This window comes from Garra rufa, chromosome 6 (assembly GCF_049309525.1).
Source record: "Garra rufa chromosome 6, GarRuf1.0, whole genome shotgun sequence".
Classification (NCBI taxonomy): Eukaryota; Metazoa; Chordata; class Actinopteri; order Cypriniformes; family Cyprinidae; genus Garra; species Garra rufa.
Window position 1 is genome coordinate 36,019,661 of NC_133366.1, and position 21,695 is coordinate 36,041,355.

The following is a 21,695-nucleotide window of genomic DNA, read 5'->3' on the forward strand; positions in this document are numbered from 1 at the left end:
GTGTTTCTAGTGTCTCTTAAAGTGATGTTTGCAGGAGTGACTGACGTGGTTTGCTTTGTAGTGGAGCAAACACTTGAGTCTCTTGTTAAAGGCAGCTATTCAACACCAAGGACAGCAGCTACTAAAACTCAACATGACACACGACCATGTAGAGGAATAGCAGAACAGGACCCATACTGTCTATGAGCATCTATATAGGAAGAGGGTTTTCTATATGACTACCTACCTGCTGTGCCTCTGCTGCATTTTTTTATAGTCCTCGTCGAGATGATTAAATCGTGCCATCCCATAGTGAGAGACCTGGGATTCTTATTAATGCCAAACTCAAGGCTAGTGATCATACTATGACATTCAACACCAGAGACCCAATCATAGTGCTTCCTACAGCAACACCCTACCTTCATAACTCAAACACAGATTCTGCTGCTGTCAGGTTGGTTCATGGTGGACTGACCTATTTGTAGTATGCTTCCATCCAAGGAACTGTATGTTCATTAGCTATGCTTTAGAGACAAAATTGTTCCTAGAAATTAGCTAAATCTGACAAACCTTGCTTGGGGGATTTCCGGGGATGTCCTTAAAGGTTAAATGATTCATAAATAAAGTACCTTTTTTTTGTAAAAATGCTGAACATTATCAAGTCTGCATCATGTCCTCATTTAGTTACAGGTAAGTGTGTGTGTGTGTGTGTGTGTGTTCGTACAGGTTTAACCTACATTGTGGTCCCCACAAGAATAATAAAACCTGAACTCAGCTACAGTTGAAGTCAACATTTTACATACACCTTGCAGAATCTGCAAAATGTTAATTATATTACCAAAATAACAGAGATCATACAAAATGCATGTTATTTTTTATTTAGTACTGACCTGAATAAGATATTTTGCATAAAAGATGTTTACATATAGTCCACGAGAGATAATTGAATTTATAAGAAAAATGACCCTGTTTAAAAGTTTACACACACTTGATTCTTAATACTGCATTGTTACCTGAATGATCCACAGCTGTGTTTTTCTGATGGTTGTTCATGAATCCCTTGTTTGTCTTGAACAGTTAAACTGCCTGCTGTTCTTCAGAAAAATCCTTTAGGTCCCACATTGTTTTTTCAGCGTTTTTGTGTATTTGAACACTTTCCAACAATGACTGTATGATTTTGCGATCCATCTTTTTACACTAAGGACAACTGAGGGACTCATATGCAACTATTACAGAAGGTTCAAACACTTACTGATGCTCCAGAAGGAAACACGACGCATTAAGAGCTGGGGGTGAAAACTTATTATTATCTTATTCAGGTCAGTACTAAATAAAAAAATAACATGCATTTTGTATGAATTCTCTTTTTTTGGTAAAATAATTCACATTTTGCAGATTCTACAAGGTGTATGTAAACGTTTGACTTCAGCTGTATATTGTGGGGACCAGTCAAAAAACAGGAAAACTAGTTAAAAAAACTTCTAAAGAGTTTGAATTAATACATAAATATGCATTAAGGGTTCTGAGTAGGTTAGAAGATGAAAGTCAGTGGTAAGTCCCCAAAAAGATTAAAATTAATGTCTGAACTTTCTTAACCATTTATTGGAGACCAGTTTGAGTTGCATATAACAAAACCTTCTTTTGTAAAAAATGTTAAGTAAATAAAAAAAAAAAAAATAGCTGTAGAAAAAGTGTGTATATGTGTGTGTGTGTGTGTGTGTGTGTGTGTGTGTGTGTGTGTGTGTGTGTGTGTGTGTGTGTGTGTGTGTGTGTGTGTACATCATAGCTCTGAATTGTATCATGCACTTGGCTTTGCTCAACATAGTGTTCAACACTATCACACAGGTTTTTAAATATGATTGTGATGGGCCTGAAAAGCCCAAAACTGTTACTTGATTTGTGTGTGCATTCTATTCAATCCACTAATAATCGGCTTCACTGTCAGCACAGACGAGCACACAGCTGTATCCCTCTCTGTTCTCAAAATAGAAATGGTTTATGAAAGTTTATAGCTACAGTATCCATTAGGATTACTCCAAGGGAGGTAGACAATCAAAATGCTGAATCTATTTTTGAAATATGTTTGAATAATAAACATTTTTCCATCAAATAGAAAGAGATTTAAAAAGTGGAGCACTTTTATGTGATAAGTAAGAACTGTCATTTCTTTAATCCCCATTTTATCTGTGATATTTTCAAGGAGTGGCACATAAGAAGTCAAATATTTTAGGGAGTTTTAGGGATGTCTAAGGACAGGCTGTCAATTACATTAGCAGTGAGGCGTTTCATTCACTCGGTCTCACTTTCTCTCCAAACAACATAATAAAATCCTCTATCTTCGCTGTTTTGATCAGGCATGCAGAATCATTTCCTAAGCTTGACTGACTGGCTTGGTTTTTATCTTGTCACTGCTGGTCTTTCAAGGACATCGCCTCATTTCAACTCACAGAGCACAAAATGCTGCACTGATCTTTGTATTTGAGCTTGTGTAGGGCCGTCCTCAAACAGTGAAAATGAAAACTCAAACTTTTTATTGTCACCCGTTCACCGGCTGCTCCTTGTACTCCCGCTGTCTGTTGTGTTTATGCTCTCTTACTTTCTAAGGTATAAAGCAGAGCTGAGGAATGTTTGTTGCTGTCCACACACATAGAGGCACATTGGAGGGATCGAGAGCTTTTAAATGTCTAATGGATCTCTCGGAAGGCTTTAACCAGGATATGTTTTACGAATAAATCAATGCGAACACTCTTTCTAAAAGCAGTGTACTCATCACTGAAGTAATTTCTGAAAAATTACAGGGGGAAGAATATTAGCTATTGGCACACATGGAGTATAAAAGGGCCCCAGGTGTGATTTTTGGATGGTTCATCTGCTGCAGCCTCTTGTGTGTTCAGTGTAAAGGGTTCACAGTCCAACACAAACAAGCACAAAAACAGATGCACAGTCACATACAGATGTCATTCATTCCTATTTGAGTTAGATAGGAAATGTAAAGTTGTTTGTTTATGTATATAGCTGTTTATCGTCGGCAAGAATACATGAGGAAGAGAGTACATGCTAATGCAAACTTGTGTGCACATTCACTCACACGTGTCTCTGTCAAGTCAACTGGAAGTAAAGGGAAGAGGCTATCACTCAATAATTCATTCTTGTGTGGAGAGCTTCTGTTGGATTACGCTCGTCCAAACCACACAGCAGCTTTTGTTTTACTAGCAAGAAAAACCCTCATAAACCAGCTTTTATCACCATAAAGCGCTTTGATTATGGTGCTATTCAGAAAGCATTTAAACAGCTGTGATGTTAGGGTTGTTACATTTATGTTTTTGTTAAAATTACAGGGGAGTAGTGTTCAATATAAAGGTACTCACGGGGATGGTTAGTCCTTTATTTAAGGGGCCATTCAAGGCCCTTACGTTGCAAATTGCTTCTTTGTCATTATACACTGTTCTTTTGTCATGATTCATAAGGTCATTGACAAAAGGTCAAATTTAAGGTAATTTGATGAGACTTTTTAATGTGTATAGCAAATTTTGACATGTATGTACATGTTACCTTATCAATAAATATGATAGAATTGTTTTGCTGTAATAACATATGTATAACATATGTTCTATTTTATATTTTAGGCCTTTATATGTACATTATTTTTAATTAAAACAAATATTTTTACCACTTTTTACACACAGATTTACCAATATTTAATAAAAATTTATTATAAATATAGTATTATAAATATATTTTATTACATTATATATTTAAGGCTTTTTGCAACTGGCTGTCTTAATATGTATAAGTATAATGTATAATTTTATCAAAACATTTTTACCACTTTTCCTCTTTTTACATGCTATTATATATATTTATACAACAGTTTGTTCTGGTTCTCAAATCTGATGAAATGAATGCTCAGATTCGTCACCTTAAATTTGACATTTTGTCAATGACTGTATGAATCACGACAATTAAACAGTGTATGATGACAAAGAAGCAGGGGCGTCGCTGGGAATTCTGGGCCCTGTGCACTGACTCAGCTAAGGCCCCCCCCCAAAAAAGGTGGGGGTTAGGGGTGTGTTCGCGAACGCCTTCAGTGATGCGCGGGTCAATGTATAAACAACCCGAACCCGACCGACGTTTTCAACAAACCCGCCCGCAACTCGGACCGCAAAAAAAAAAAAAGAAAATATTGTAGCCGACCCGCTTTCTGACCCTTTAATATTTGCGACTGACACCAGCGATTAAATGCGGCTATGCGGTGGAGATGCGTTCACTGTCAAAGATCATTCTCCGTTAATTAGGTTATTTTGTCAAAAGAAATGTTCTTGATTACAAGAAAAATACAGATTGTTCTTGTTGTGATTTATTTTGTCTTTCCTTTATACAGATTTAAATAGTTTCGTTTTAAAAGTACTCTAAATTATGTCAGTGATTCTCCGATGTTATATGATCAAGAATTATTTTATTTCGATCTACAGTGTAATAAAAGTTAAGAAAAAGATTAGCCTATAGCCCTAAATATATATAGACTACAAGCTAATTCCTTTTTTCTTAACTTTTAACTTCTAAAAATTATCAAGAATATTAAATCAACTTAATAGGCTAGGTTAACAAATTTTCTTATACAAACATAACGAATGCACTTCAAAACGAAGTTTTCATATATAAATTCATGAATCACGAATATGACAAAAGAATATTATTTTATATATATTAATTGTATAGCTATAATAGTTGTTTCAAATGAATAGGGAAATTATAGTGCCTTGAATTTATTAAATAATGTTTAATTTCGTTGGTTTCGCTCTCTGGAAATGTAAAGAAAAAATACAGTTTTTACTTGGAATTCGTTTTTAATCCCTGGTTTTAAACAAGCATATACATGAGATAATTTATATATTATTGCTTGAATAAACGTTTAAAAATAGTGCTAGAAATTTTATAATTAAGGAAATTAAACAGACCTAGGCATTTGAAAAGACAGTGAAATGTGTCTAATAATTCCAAAAAGAAAGATAAGCATTGGACATAATCAAAATATTCGAGACATTTATTAGGAATACCATTTTCTTAAAGGAACCATATGTAAGAAATTTATGTCAGTTAATCATAAAATGGCCCTGAAATGTCACTAGACATTAAGAAATCATGTTCATTTCAAATACTTATATCACTGACAACAGTGGTCTGGCCAGGATATTGTCATTTAAAAGTGAGAGTTGCAGCCCACAACTGATGTTATTGTTGTCGTTTTGTGTTTTGGTCTGAGGCTCCACCCTCCAGCTATCGACCAATCACGAAGTCAGTAGAGTTTCGTGAGACGGGTTGCCAGCTCTGTTACAGCTGCGGCTATACTAACGTGTCGGATTAAACATGTATAACGTTACGAAACGAAAAAGACCTCGTTTTGAAACCGAAATACGTCGTGACAAAGTCCGAAATAAAACAAGGATTGGTATAGGAGATGCCTTTGAAAGATGGAGACGGCTGAAAACGGAGAAGAATTTGAAGACAGATGCTTTCGTTGGTAGTTTTTTCCTGAACAGGTAAGATTCATCTATGCTTGGCTAACTTTGCTTCAGTACTCAGTGGACTTTCCGCGGTCGGCCGAGCTAAATGCGTTCATAAAAAGCTTTATATCGCACCACTAGCAGGGTTGGAAAACAACCTATGTTCCGACTGAAATGTGGTATTACAGTACATCTTTGCGAAATATTTGGCTAATCGCCATCTGTAAATTTTTGCAATACATAATTACTTCGCAAAACATCTCTTGTGAAGCATAAACATAATTAACAGAAGAAAAACAAATTACTGTGTGTCACTTGCCGTTGGAAGCTCCTTATTGCAGCCTACTCCTGCAGCTTAGCTGGCAACCTCGAGTCAGGGGGGAGCGGGAGGGGAAATTACCATTCTACAGTATTTTGAATGTGATTGCAGTACCAGTTTTGGCCACAATCCTACATACGGTTCCTTTAACAATTAAGATGCTGCATGTGTTTTTCCAGTCTAATCGAAGTGTGCGTCTCTCCCCCGACTTTCCCAACAAAAATCCCATCCCCTCTAAAAAAAATACATAAAACTGACATTACTGAGCTGTATGCGTTTAAAAGTAGCCTATTAAAATGGTACAATGGCATTGCTCAGTTCAACGTATAGGGAAATCGGGCATTTTGTCCCACGTCAGCATTTATTCAACAGTTAAAGCTCAACATTCAAAAGGTAAATATTATTCAGCCAATAAAGTGTACGCACAGAAAAGTGCTGTAGGCTACGATCATTGTCACAGGCGGTCCACTAACAATTTAGGCCTACTTACAAACCCACCTTTTCTTGTGAAATATTGGGTAACATACTGTCGACCCTTTGCCTCTTTCACTTCTCTTATTTTTTTCTCTTTCCGTTTTTGACTTCCAGATTTTTGAGGCATTTTCACTTCCTCTTCAAGTCAAGTTGATATTTTGCCGGCGCTATAAGTGAAGTCAAGCTGTTTGTGTTGCCTGGATATAATTTGGGCGGACTGAACCATTTTATGATAATTGAGAGGGGGAGAGGGGCCCACGGACATTTGTGTTTCCTGAACAAATTCATTTTTTTTGACACCAGGAAACAGCAAATAGAATAATTTAAAGTTAATCATTTTTACAATCAAATATTTTTTTTAGCACCACAATTTTATTGGGGGCATCTCTGGGCCCCCTCTCAGTCATGGGCCCCGAGAATTGTCATCGTTTACCCCCCCTTTACAGCGCCCCAGCAAAGAAGCATTTTGCAACCTAAGGGCCTTTAATAGACCCTTAAGTAAAGGACTAATGCTCAGTAGAGTCCGCAATGCAAAACAATACTTTGCAATCTGTCAGTGTGAGTGTGCAACCTTTATAGTCCTCCTGATATTAAATAGGTGATAGCCGATAATGACTTCCTAGGCAAAACTGAGGGAAACTGTGAAATGTATGGAGTCCGGGGTGAGCAGTAATGGTAAGAAATGGAGTGCCCTCTAGTGGAGCTCACGTGCAATCCAACTGGTGATTGTAACAATATCACTCTGCTCTTGCGGTATTTCTCACAGTGAGTGTCATGGCCGATGCCCAAATGCACTATTATTTTATAAATAATACAGTTTTGTGTCACATAATTGTTTTAAACATTTTTGGGTGAGAATGTACTTGTTTAGACTTCAAATATGCATTTTGTTATCAAAGATAACGTCTATTTGAAAATTTGTTTCGATGTGTTCGGAGATGTGAGCTCCAGGGCCAGTGGCCATTCAGCACTCATTAACCCGCCAGGAGTAGCCTCACCTTGGCCAGTTGTTCTGGAATTTGCTGCTGGTACTGATGTCTCTATAGTGGTTAAACATGAGATGTAATTTGCTTTGGGTAAATCTAACAGGCAGTCTTTGGTGTCATTAATCTATTATTTGTTGCAGAGCAAATAGATTTGGCTGAGACTCATTATGTTATATTTTATGTAAACTTAATGCTGTATATCAGAGTGCTGCCTTTGTACTTTTGACTGAATTGCCTAGAAACTTTTATGATGGCTGTTGTTGCTCATTAAATATTATTATTCAATAAATAATATTTTATATAAATATTAGTAGTATTTAATAATGTTTGTGATGGTTATTAGTTTTATAGTTTTGCCATTGGATGGCAACATGAGTGAGTCAGCAGTAAAGACTTTTATATTGAAAAAACTAAAATGGTTGTAATCAAGGAGGTTATTTTACTTTCAACAACAGCTTGTAAGATACAGCCGACAAATGCACTGAGCTGCACTGTCACAATTAACAGCGGAAATCACCATTAACAGATGAAAGGATAGTACAACAAAGATATCGCTTTCCTCAGTCGACATTCAAACTACTGTTTTATTGTGAATATGAGATTAAGCTGAAGAATGAATGCTGTATCAGATGCAGGTAATCACACTCACTCAGCCTATCTCACTCATAATACTTTACTACACATAATACAGTGAGCTTTTAATACAGTAATACAATACTCTTTCGATGATACAACTCAACAATATGAATCCATTGCGGAAGTAGTTCAATATATAATACAAATATATTTATTTTATATATGTTATTATAAATATTATGACAATCCTAAATTCATTTGATGTGGAAAGCTTTAAACTCATTTCAAAGTCTAAAAAATAATTTAATAAATTAATAAAAATATGCAAACAACTGAATTCACAGTCTCCCAAACAACTCTCCTGTGCTTCGTTAGAGAGAGTGTCCGTATTATTCTCAGTCTCAGTTTTATCTCGCCCCCCCTGCTGTTAAAGCTGTGCTGCTCAGCTCTTGCAATAAGCATTGTGCTCACTACACAATCAGAGTGCTTTTATCTGACCATCGAGCACTTTGTTCATTAGCGGCATGTTAACGATGAGTCACATGACCCTTACAACCCCTCTAAGAGACTAACAGCCTTTTAAATGCCACTTACATAGTGACCGAGGCTCAGCAGTGCACCCTCATGATTATAGGGCTCTAAACATACTGTTTACTGTGTGTTGTGTATATCTGTATGACCTATGGTGGGAGTCAGAACATGTGATTTATTACATGACTGCACTGCAGGTCAGTCTTTTTATATGACTATTGTGCAAGTGATTGGCATTTTAATAAAGCTCTCTATTAAAAGCAGGCGTAAAAGAGCTATTTTATTTGTGTTCTGTCAATATTGGTCAGTGCTGCAGTCAGGCAGAGGTTGAGAACTTGACAGTGCAGATATCCTTCTTGTGAATGCAGAGATAGGCTCATCTCAAAGCTGTCTAGAAGAAAAAGAAATATATTTAAAAAACTGACAGTCAGAGGGTCCACATCTCATTGTGTATATTTCAATGTAAGTTTTATAAAGCTGGTGTAAAATAGTGCAGAAGAACAGACAGAATGAACACGATTTAATATAACCGTAATTGTATTGTTTACTGAAGAGAAACTGGCATCAGAAAAGGTCAGAGGTGAATAAACAAAACTGTATCATGCAGTGGAATGACTGTTGCAATCTTCTGTTTGTAACAGTCAATGTTTAATATGCCCCATGAAATGATATTACTGCTATTTTAAAACCCAGTTTCCCTGAAATTAGACGTTATGAAAAACAAAATGCAATCCTTTAAAAAAAAAACTATGTACCTGTATCTCTATCCGAACAAAAATATTTAGGCCAAGGGTATTTATCTCTGGTGTCCTAATTCTGTCTTATCAGTGCACTAAAACTGTCAAATATGAGCGAGGCTACATTTTTAGTGGCCAGCTGCATGCTAATGTCCAAATGCAATGTAAAGCAATACATGACACTCAGGGACTTATAACTGTGGACCATTTATTTGTACACAACACAGACACAGTATGTTTGTCATGAGACAACATGCCCTACTATTGGACCACTAAATATCAACATTTGTTTCATTGAACCTTATATTTTTTTCTAAGCAGTAACTCAGTACCTTTGAAATTATCAGTAAAAACCATATAACTGTGTGAAAATTGATTTTTAAAATAAATCTACCCTGGAAAATATTACTTGCAGTAAAAAAGTGACATATACAAGCCATCATCACTTAATAACTTAATGACCAAATTAACAACGCTTGTGATTTCTTGGTAACTCTATTAGCTCCGTTGACTGAGGAGTTCTTGCCAGCTCTTTTTTGCTATATGATAGAGCTTTCTGTGTTTATTTATACTGAACAGGTCCTGGTGCTATTGATAGTTAAATCAAAGAATTATTGACGTTCACAAAGTTCAGCCTTACTCAGCACCCCACACACACTAACACAATGACACAAACACACAGAAAACTACTTTGAGGAGCTATGCAGCACAATTCATCTGCCCACAGGGTGAATCTAATGAAAGTAACTCCCTCAAACACTTTTTCTTTCTAATCCTTCTAACCTACTCACTGTGCCCTGCAGCTGTGTGTGTGTGCACCAGAGCCATGTAAAGTATGCATCACTGCATGTGTAACATTCAGAACATAGAACAAGGCAAAATGCAGAAAAACATCAAAGCTGCACCATACAAAATTATTCAGATATTTAAGTCTCGCTAAAAGTCTATTTTAAAGCATTATAAATACTTCATTACTTATAGTTCTGTCATATTTTTTGTTTCAAAGGACTCAAGATTAGCATTTGAAATTCAAAATTAATTATTTTAATGTCGAACAAATTGTTTTGTCATTTGGTTTCCTTTGTATTTGTCTGTATTTGCAGGTTTACACACTTGTCAGTCAGTCAGTGGGATTTCATAAGCAGTGAAAGATGGATTCATGCTGCCTTCAAACACCTGAGGCATCTCACTAGCAGAATGTGACAAACATTTCTATCTGTCTGTATATGTCTGTGAAGGCAGCATTTTCAAGTTTTTTTTTTATTTTATTTTTTATTTACACTTCCTCATGGAATGTCAGAATTAGAAGAATGTACAAATGTAAAAATGTACGAATATATGTGCGTATGGTAGGTGTTGTGAATCTTTCTGTGGTCACATTTTATATTAGGTGGCCTTGACTACTAAGTACTAACATTAAATATCTATGTGACTTTTGATTCACTGTGTAGCTACTACTAAACTATGTTTTTCTAGGTGATTCCCACATTTACTGCCAATTAGCTTGAGGTATAGTTTGGTTTTGGGGTAAGGGTTGGGTTTAAAGTTAAAGGTGAAGTTAACAGTGACTACAAATGTTCATTAAATGCAAGTATTTTAAATGTAATTAATGCACCGACATATACAGGTGCATCTTGATAAATCATAATGTTGTGGAAAAGTTCATTTATTTCAGTAATTCAACTCAAATTGTGAAACTCATGTATTAAATAGTTTAAGTATTTGGTTCTTTTAATTGTGATGATTTGTCTCAGATTTAACAAAAACGCACTAATCTCAACAAATTAGAATACTTCATAAAACCAATAAAAAATTTTTTTTAGTGAATTGTTGGCCTTCTGGAAAGTATGTTAATTTACTGTATATGTACTCAATACTTGGTAGGGGCTCCTTTTGTTTTAATCACTGCCTCAGTTCAGCGTGGCATGGAGGTGATCAGTCTGTGGCACGGCTGAGGTGGTATGAAAGCCCAGGTTTCTTAGACAGTGGCTTTCAGCTCATCTGCATTTTTTGGTCTCTTGTTTCTCATTTCCTCTTGACAATACCCCATAGATTCTCTAGGGGGTTCAAGTCTGGTGAGTTTGCTGGGCAGTCAAGCACACCATGGTCATTAAACCAACTTTTGGTGCTTTTGGCAGTGTGGGCAGGTGGCAAATCCTGCTAGAAAATGAAATCAGCATTTTAAAAAGCTGGTCAGCAGACGGAAGCATGAAGTGCTCTAAAATGTTTTGGTAAATGGTTGCAGTGACTTTGGTTTTCAAAAAAACATAGTGGATCAACACCAGCAGATGACATTGCACCCCAAAATCATCACAGACTGTGGAAACTTAACACTGGACTTCAAGCAACTTGGGCTATGAGCTTCTCCACCCTTCCTCCAGACTCTAGGCCCAGGTAAGACGCCTTTGATTCCTTGACATGTCTTTGTGTGGTGGCTCTTAATGCCTTGACTCCAGCCTTAGTTCATTCCTTGTGAAGAGTTCTCTCAAGGCTGTGGTTCTACCGGTTAGTTGTGCATCTTTTTCTTCCACACTTTTTGCTTTCTGTTAACATGCTTGGATACAGCACTCTGTGGAAAGCCAGCTTCTTTGTCAATGAATGTTTGTGTCTTACCCTCCTTGTGAAGGGTGTCAATGATTGTCTTCAGCAGTCTTCCCCATGATTGTGTAGCCTAGTGAACCAAACTTGCTATGAATTTCTGAAATTTAACATTATAACTTTATCTGTACACCTACACAACTGTCCAAATTGAGGTCAGTAGGATTTTTCTTTCTTTTTTAAAATAAATTAATACTTTTATTCTGCAAGATTAAATTGCAAGATTCTGCAAGATTAATATTGGCATTAAATACTTGCAGTAAATACTGGCATTTTATTACAATCAAGCGATTTTTTTCAACTGTCATAATAACAAGAAATAGTTCTTTTTGCAGCAAATCAGCCTATTAGAATGATTTCTGATTGTTCTGATGGATGATGTGATACTTTTTAATCAAAGGAATAAATAACTTATTTTTGAAATATATTGAAATAGAACCTTTTTTATATAGTGTAATAATATTTTAAGGTCAAGGTCAATGTTATTATCCCCAAAGGGCAATTTGCTTCACAGCCTTCAGTAAAGCCATACAATCAACAAAAACAAACAAAACACACAAACAATAATAATGGCTTCCATTAATACCATACATACAACCTCAACAACATGATCACTAATAACCACAGGAGAAATGACCTTAGGATTCTTTTCACAATCTATAATCTTCTCTTTAATTTTAAATACATTAATGTCCAAAAAGGACACCAATCAACAAAATCTGCCAATACAAGACCATGATCAAAATCCTCACTCTTTAAAAGGGAAACAATCACAGAATCATCCACAAACTTGATGATATGATGTCTCTCTAGTTGTGTTTGACACTCGTTAATAAAAGAGGTGAAAAAATGCATCCTTGCGGTGACCGAGTCGAAGAAAAAAGCATACACACCTGTTACCCATCTGTGGGACCATTTAAGCTGCACACATTCACACACTCATTGCTGAGTCTTGTTTTGCTATTGTGGACTCTATGTAGCATTTTCCATCCTGGTTACCCTTGTCTTGTCTTGTTGCCATATTTTTGACTTTAGACTGCCTTCAGCTTTTTCATTGTTTTGCTGCCTGTCCTGACCATTGCCCGTTTGCATGTATTGGCTACGCTCTGTTAAAAAAACCCTGCAGTTGGATCCCCACTCCATTGCAATGCTTGTACGTTACATTTACTTCTGATAAACTAAGAGACTTTCAAAAAAAAAAAAAAAAAACATTAAAATATCTAATATGAAACATTTGAGTAGTAAGTACTCTAGTACAGTAGCGTAACTACTTAACTTGTAAAATTATTAATTAATGATGGATTTACTCCAAATCTTTGCATAAGACTGCTGCAGAAAAAAGTACCTGTCCTTGATGATGAAAATAACCTCTAAAGACTGATGCTACCACCGCCATTAACTGCATATGGTGTTTAACACATAGATTTGTGCCAAGAAAATATAAAAGCTTTAAAACGCTCTCACCTGATTACCTAATCTTTCCCATTTTGCAACTAGGTCATTATTAAGCTTTTTGACAAACACTATGTGATTTTAGTGTCACATGGATCCTGTGGCATCTCTGTATAAAGCCTAGTGTTATGTAGAGAGCGTTATATGGTTTACTGGTGCAACTTCAGTTTGATCTCTGATATTGAACTCTGTAGCTCTTTCAAAGCAATCATCTGTGGCTGTGTTTCTCACATGTTTTCTTTCTTTGATTGCGAAAAGTTTTGAAGGTTGACCTTTTCTAGGCAGCGTTTGCTTTGTTTCATGTAACTTACATTTCCTGACAGTTGCATCAACAGGGCTCAGTGGGGTTTCCAAACACTTGGCAATTGTTTGGAAGCCTTTTACAGTTTCTGCAATGGTTTTACTTGTATCTTATGCCTTTGATATACATTTTAGTATTCACTGCTGTCCTGTGGAATCACAAACTGAATCACTGAATCATTATCTTTGAATTTATAAAACTGTGTGGCTCTGGAACACAGAGGACTGAATAGTGCATACTAATGCAAGCACATATCAGTTGTTTGGAACTTAAAAAACAAGTTTTAACTTTGACAATTAATAAAAAAAAAAAGGAAAATGAAGAAATTTGTACTTCTTTCATTCAGCAAAGATGCTTTAAATAATTTCAAGTTCGTTTGAAATTTCTATTTATCAAAGACTCCTGTATAAACTTTTTTTTTTTTATATTATGTTTACAACATTTAATAATGATAAGAAATATTTTTGAGCACCAAATCAGCATATTATAATTATTTCTGGAAATGAAGACTTGACTAATGTCTTCTGGAAATTTAGCTTTGCCATCACAGGAATAAATTAAAATATATTAAAATAGAAAAGTTATTTTAAATTCAAAGACTTTCTTCTGAACAAAATCTTACCAAACCCCAGTAATAAAAATATATATAGATAAACATATACTGATCCAATAATATACTTATCTCTGTTCTCATATATTTTTCACAGTGTGATTTTATATCTCACAGTTGCAACTTTATTGTTATTTAGTTATTTACAAGATTCAGTTTAAAAGTTTGAAATGTACATGCATGACACTTTCAATAAAAATAAGTTGAAACACATTGTTAGCTCATTCACTGACATTTAAACATTATGCTTACATAATCCTAGTTCCCTTCCGGGAACTCGAACTGCATCATACAACGCTTTGGGGAACGCCATAGACCTTTCTCACAACTTCCGTATTTTGCACCGGAAATACGCAATTGCTGTGTAAACCTATTTCCGCCCCAGTATGCCGGTAACCAGTTAAACAACAAAGATGGCGAAAACATCGAGCAAGATTGTTTGTAACATCAAGACCACGACTGGTATATTGCTTTAATAAAGTTGTACATGTCCTCTATACTATCCATACATAACCTTATAACCCTAGTCCTCGGTCTAAGTGGACACACTAGTAATTTGTTAGCCTGATTGCTCTCTAACGTTAGCTACGTTACTTACCTTGAAAGTTATGGATAAACGGGACGTTCTAAAACGCTTAAAGTTTCTGTCAAACCTTACTTGGAACAAACACTAACTACTATCAAAAGAACGAGCCCTTATTCCACAGATAAAGTGAATAATATCACGTTAAGCGTTTTCTCCCCCAAATAAGCCCATTATAAGGAAACAGTTTAACGTGGTTTACGTATCTCAATAGCGACCAGGGAAAACCAAACTTCTGTTAAATTTTTACTTATAATAAATACTTGCTGCTGTCAAAAGAACGAGCTCTTATTCAGCATATAAATTTGATCGCCCCCCATAGAAGTCCATTATAACAAACCATGTTAAGTTTTTTCCTTAATGGAGTTCTATAGGGAGAAAAGCGTGATATTATTCACTTTATACGCTGAATAAGAGCTCATTCTTTTGACAGCAGAAAGTGTTTATTATAAGTAAAATTTTAAGCACGTTAAGCTTTTTTTTGTATAATGGATTTCTATGGGGGGCGATCACTTTATATGCTGAATGAGAGCTCGTTCTTTTGACAGCAGAAAGTGTTTATTATAAGTGAAATTTAACAGAAGTTTGGTCTTCCCTGGTCGCTGTTGAGGTAAGTTAAACCACGTTAAGCAGTTTCCTTACAACGGGCTTCTATGGGGGAGAAAACGCTTAACGTGATATTATTCACTTTATCTGTGGAATAAGGACTCGTTTTTTTGATAGTAGTTAGTGTTTGTTCCAAGTAAGGTTTGACAGAAATTTGGGGTTTCCTGGTAGTTTTTTACGTACATTAAGCCACGTTAAGCGTTTTAGAACGTCCCGGATAAACTCTTAGTGGAAACATTTATATGTTCAGTAGGCTACTTCCAAAAATTCTCAAGACAATTACTCTGAACAACTTAAGGTCCAGGTCCAGTAATGTAAATGAATGTGCTTAATGGTAAAATTACAAACTGCACAAGTGTGTATGGTGTTCACTAGTGTAATTTATTCTGAGTTCGGATTAATAGTCTGTGCTGTAATGGCTTTATTTTATCTTGTCAGACTGATTGTGTTTTAAGAGCCAAACTTGCACCACAATATGGCAATACTCCACTTTTCAGAGGTTTAAAAGTGAGGCAAATGGATCATAAAGCACCTGTCAGTCATATTAGAGAAACAGCCAATGCAGGCACACACTGTTGAACCAATTATGCAGCATTGCCCATATGGAGGGCCACTAGAGGGAATGAACACATCAGAGGGTGGGCCGATTCACTGAACTAAGGCCAGTAACTTTGATCCCATTGCTGAAAAGGAAAAGTTCCTCTGTGATTCTTGACACCTGTAGCTTGTTTTAAGGAGTTGGATCATTCGTGCGCTATTGTAACTTCATGGCTGTTCAGTGGTGATGAAGTAAAATGCAGTGTGCTCTGGAGCGCGTGCATGTGTGCAGTGGATGGACATAACGATCGCGGGATGCGGGTGCGTGCGCAGCGGCTCCGGTTCGCTCTCCTCCGGCTCGACGTGTTAAATTCAAGTACGTAAAAAAAAAACAGTACTCTTATTTAAAATTCTTTGTTTTATTTAATCCAGTCTTTCTGAACTCCTACATATTCATAGTTATCCCTTAAGAATATTAATGTGCATTTGACAATAATCATGTACATCTGCACCACCCCCCATGAGATGGCTATCTTTTAAAAAAGAAAAAAAAGGCTTATCTTAGTATTTTTATCTTGTTTCTAGTCAAAATTTCTAAAAATTCTTAAATTAAGGCGAGACACTGCCAGTGAATAGGGGAAAAAAGAGAACTAATAGTTATCGCCTTACTGACCCAGTTGATCGATTACATTGATAATATGAAATATGTGTTTATTTGCATACATTTCTAGTCCAGAAATCTAAACACTGGATGAAGTCAGTTTCAAAATTCTTGTTTAATTTTTTGACATAGTGTCAAATGCTTTTACAGAGGGAATTTGGGGTATATCATTTCATCGCTCCATAATTCAGGAAAAAACTTTGAACAGACAAAAAACATGTATTTCTTACCATTTTGGGGAGAAAATGTTGTATAAAATCAAGCTAATATGAACAAATCCCTCTGTAAAAACCTTCAGGATATAGACAGAATACAAATGTAAAGTGTGGTGTGTGTAAGTGCTGCTGAAGTGGAGATTTATGGCTCAGTGTAGGAGAAAAAAACTCTTGGCCTTAAAAATATGTATTGTAATTGAAATCTATTGATACAAATAGATAAAGTGCTATAAAAGAAACACTTATCAGTGATGTTTGGCTGTTTTCTGAAAAAACACAAAGGCCTAAATCTCAAACTTCACAGCTGCATGAAAAAACAGCGTTTTTGCCCGTAAGATGTATTTAAGATATTATCTTGTTTTTTGCAAAATGCACTTAATTTAGTTTTTTCTCCCTGGAAACAGTTAAAATTATCTGGCAATGGGGTAAGTAAAATATTTTAAATGCATCTTAACTTAGGAATTTGTAGAAATTTTCACTAGAATCAAGACAAAAATACTAAGTAAGATGCAGCCACTGTTGTTCAAGAACATCCAATCAAATGTGAAGTTAAAGTTAATTAGTCAGAGCAGCTGTAATGGTTCTTGATTAAAGGGGGTGTGGTTGATAACGACTATTCATTTGCAGAGTATAAATAGCAGTCCAATGCCTCCTGAAACTATGCTCAGTTGTTTAGTAATGGCAGGAAAGTGGCATTTATGTTATTTCCAAACACTATGTGTTTTGGCTTGTTCTTTTTGCAGTGCTCTTCCTCAAATGGGTTTTCCAGCTCAGAATCCTCAAGCTCTGATGTTCCAGCCGTCTGACCATCGGTTTAAACAGTCAGCTCAACAATCTGCTCAGCAGGTTCCTCAGAAGTTTCAGCTTCAGCAGCCAGTGAAGGCCGAGCCTGTTGACAAATGTGCTGTAGCTGATTATGAGCAGATCCAATGTGGACAACCTGGTATCAGTGGTGCTGAGTGTGAGGCTATCAACTGCTGCTTTAACGGACAACAGTGTTACTATGGGAAAGCAGGTAAGAGTTTCGAATCTGATGAAATTTGGTTAATGTTTGTTACCCACATTAATCTACTCTTGTATGTCATTCCAGTGACTGTCCAGTGTATTAGAGATGGTCAGTTTGTGGTAGTGGTGGCTAGAGATGTTACGCTGCCTCGACTGAGTCTGGATTCGGTCCGTCTAGTGGGTGGAAGTGAACCACCTTGCGCTCCTGTGGACTCTACACCTTTCTTTGCTATATACCAGTTCCCTGTCACCGCATGTGGCACGAGCATGATGGTGAGGAGATGCTTCTGGCTTTATTCTGCATGGCTTATGATGGGCTGGATGCCAACAGTGTTCATATTTGCAGGAGGACAGTGGATATGTGGTGTATGAAAACAGAATGACCTCCTTGTATGAAGTAGGCGTTGGTCCGTTTGGTTCCATCACGAGAGACAGCCATTTTGAGTAGGTGACTCATACCCTTTATCTTAAGTACCATCTCTGACAAACTCTACAAGTTGACCGTTTGTTGTCCAGGCTTCTCTTCCAGTGTAGGTACTCTGGTACTGCTGTGGAAGCTCTGGTTGTGGAGGTCAACAGTGTTCCTGCACCTCCACCAGTAGCTGCTCCTGGACCTCTCAGAGTGGAGCTTAGACTGGCCAATGGCCAATGTGTCACCAAAGGTTGCGCAGAAGGTAAGACTTGTCTTCAGTCTTAAAGTCCAGGTTGCAGTGGACTGTGGTTAAACCCCAGTGTTCCTCAGGGGATGAGGCCTACATGTCCTACTACGGTGCTGCTGATTATCCCGTCACGAAAGTCCTGCGAGAGCCTGTGTATGTTGAGGTGCGCATTCTGGAGAGGACTGACCCCAACCTTGTCCTGATGCTGGGACGTTGTTGGGCAACATCAACCCCCAGTCCACTCAGTCTGCCCCAGTGGGATCTTCTGATTGATGGGTGAGTCTACCGACAGTCTTTATCCAGCTAGTCTGCTGTGAGGAACTCTCTAACTGCCTCTTTCCTCTTCAGATGCCCTTACTATGATGACCGTTACCTGACCGCACTGGTTCCAGTGACTAGAGCGTCTGGTCTTCAGTTCCCAACCCACTACAAGCGCTTCGTTGTCAAGATGTTCACGTTTGTTGATCCAGCATCACTGGCTCCTCTGCAGGAAACCGTATGCTCTCAGCTCTTCCTGAACCCCTAATATTACTCTTTAATGGATTCTATGGCTTAACTCTTTTCTCTTTCAGATCTTCATCCATTGCAGTACAGCAGTGTGCCATCCCTCTTCTGGCTCCTGTGAGCAAAGCTGTGGCAGGAAGAGTAAGTGCACGCAGTAACTATTTCCACTTGATTTGTGACTTCGTGGCCTTTCTCACTACTTCTCCTTTTTAGGAAGAGATGTTGCTGTGAGGACCTCCACTATTGGACAAACTGTTTCCAGTGGAGAAGTGAGATTGGTTGTATGATTGAGTTGTCTTTTAATAAACCATGTAGAACCTTACACTGTCTCAGTGTTTCATGCCAAGCTACCTAAAGTTGCTCGTTTATTTGCTATGTTAAGATCAATTGTGACTCCAAATCTACCTTCAGTCATTTGGTGCATCAACCATTGGGCCTGTTTTGGTTCACAAAATTTGTGTTCTCAAAAGGTCTGCTAGACACCCTTCCCTTAAGATCTGGTTCAGTTAGGGTGACCAGATGAGATTGGTTGAAATTCGGGACGGGAGGGGGGGTGTAATGAATAATAAAGCTAATGAATTTCATGTTTTTATTAATATAAGTAGCCTACATATAATAGAAGTAACGTTAGGCATTTTTATACATCAAACTGAAGTTAATGAACAATCATATTTTTATTAACAAGTACATATGCATATAAATTGATAGCCTAATACGTAGGCTATAGAAGTATTATTTTGAACACGGTGCCTCGCCCTCGACCGGTCTGACTTCACGCGACTTCTGCCTGCACTTTCAACTGTCCTAACGGCTGCTGCAACTTGCGCTCTCTTCATCTACTCTATAAAGCAAAAAGGTCGTATTGTCTTTGTGCGCATAGCCTAGATGAATTAGATAACTTAATAGAAACAATATAACTATAAATTCACACTTGAGCTATATAGCCTACCGAGGTTGTGGAGGCTCGACATCAGCATATTTTGCAGAGCTTTTCACTGCTGCCAGCACTCCTGTCTTTCCCAGGATGTATTTATGGAACTCTGCACAAGTCATTAAATTCATTTTTACTTTGATTTCGCTGCGGACCAGTTTAATTTTTGGGACAATTAGAGCGGGATTCGGGACAGCAGCTTAGATTTCGGGACTGTCCTGAATTTTTCGGGACGTCTGGTCACCCTATTTATAGGCTATCCTTTATCCAATTTGTTCCTCTTTGTGAGTTTTCCTCCACAACTCTTATCAGGTCGGCAAAAGTTATCTTTGGCAAACCAGTGAGGGAAGTTGTGTAGACTCTCTCCATTTCAATTTTAAATTACCCGGCTTTCTGCTGTGTTAACATTACACAGGAAGTCTGCATACCCTGCGATTGCGTATTTCCGGTTTCTGTGAAAAAGGTCTATTGGCGGGCCGCACTCTGAACATGTCTACAACCAATGAAATGACGGGAGTGACGTCACAGGCGTGGTGACGTAAGCGACCAAGAAGTATAAAGCACGTGCGTTTGATGCCGGCGTCAGCTTTTGTCATTCAGCGAGAGCGCTCTGTGTATGTGTCTGTCTTTGCATATTGCTGTTTTTCTGTGCCAGTTTGCACAACGTTATTTTGAGCAATATGTCAACCAAGAAAGGGGGAAAGAAAGAAAGTAGTTTTAGAGCGGTTGAGCAGCCACATAGGCGGTGTGCTCCCCCATGCCAGCGATTCATCACTGGCGGGGATACACACAACCTATGTGTGGTCTGCTTGGGAGCGGAGCATGCACAGTCAGCCCTTGAGGGGGCTGGCTGCCGGCAGTGTGAACGCCTTCCACTGCGGGTGCTCCGTTCCTGGAAAGCCCTCTTCGAGGAGGGAGCTTTCGCTAGCGTTCCTCGCGGGTCTGGCCCCGCTTCCGTCGAGGCGGAGCGGCAGCTGCACTCGTGGGGTTCGCAGTTAGATCTGCTAGAGGGAATGGAGACGGGCGCTGCCCTATCTCCTTCCTCACCTGGCGGATCTAGTGACCTCCTTCTGGATGTGGAAGCCCGCACTGCGGTTCCTTCCCTCTGGGAGGAGGACGAATCAAGGCTTCTCCTATCTTTCTCCGAGGAGGTTGATGTGGAAAGCCTTGATCCAGTTCAACCGCCCCCCCCCAATCGCCTCACTATGAGGAGCTAGTAGAGGTGTTGACTAATGCGGTAGCCAAATTAAACATTGATTGGCCCGCTGAGCAAAGCTATGAGCCGCAGAGAAGCCGTTTAGATGAACGCTTCCTGCGGACTAAGTCAATGTCATGATCGGGGCTGTGGATTTTCCCTCAGCCACCTGAGGTCGCTGTCCTACACTGCACTACCTTGATTGTTCACTGGTCCTTGTCATCAGCACTAATCACCCACATCTGTTCACCATTAGGACTATAAGTATCTCCACTGCTCATTTCTGATTCAGGTCTGCATTGTCTCATGTCTTGTGTTTTTGATGTTATTTTGTGTTCCTGATTCCCTGGCCTTTGGATCTTGTTCTTGGTTTTGTTATTTTGTGTTCGAGTTTGGTTTCTGTGCCGTGTTGGCTTTTTGGTTTATGTTTATTTTGTGTTTATTAAATATTCTTACTTTCTCTGCATTTGGACCCAGACCCTTATTCCTACCGTGACAGTCAACACCTCCTAGACGGAGCCTTCTGTTTTTCCCAGATTTACACAAAGAAATCGCTAGATCTTGGGAGAAACCATATTCAGCCTGCTTGTTCTCCCCCGCCACTGATCACTACGGTAATGTGGCGGGGATGAGCGAGTACGGCTATAAGATGATGCCGCAGGTTAAACAGACGCTCGCGGGCTATCTGTCACCTGGACAGGCATCATCTCTGAAGGCTCCGTCCTTGCCCAC

The 21,695-nt window shown here is 38.0% G+C and overlaps 1 protein-coding gene across 1 annotated transcript; it reads left to right on the forward strand.

Annotated features, from left to right (window-relative positions):
* Positions 1-6,958: 6,958 nt before the first annotated feature.
* On the forward strand, positions 6,959-19,124 carry LOC141336928 (zona pellucida sperm-binding protein 4-like). Its single transcript, XM_073842650.1, has 9 exons — positions 6,959-7,041; positions 17,413-17,684; positions 17,760-17,947; positions 18,021-18,118; positions 18,191-18,348; positions 18,417-18,609; positions 18,682-18,829; positions 18,906-18,978; positions 19,051-19,124. The coding sequence occupies exons 1-9, from the start codon at positions 6,959-6,961 to the stop codon at positions 19,122-19,124; spliced, it is 1,287 nt and encodes a 428-aa protein (XP_073698751.1).
* The last annotated feature ends 2,571 nt before the right edge of the window (positions 19,125-21,695 follow it).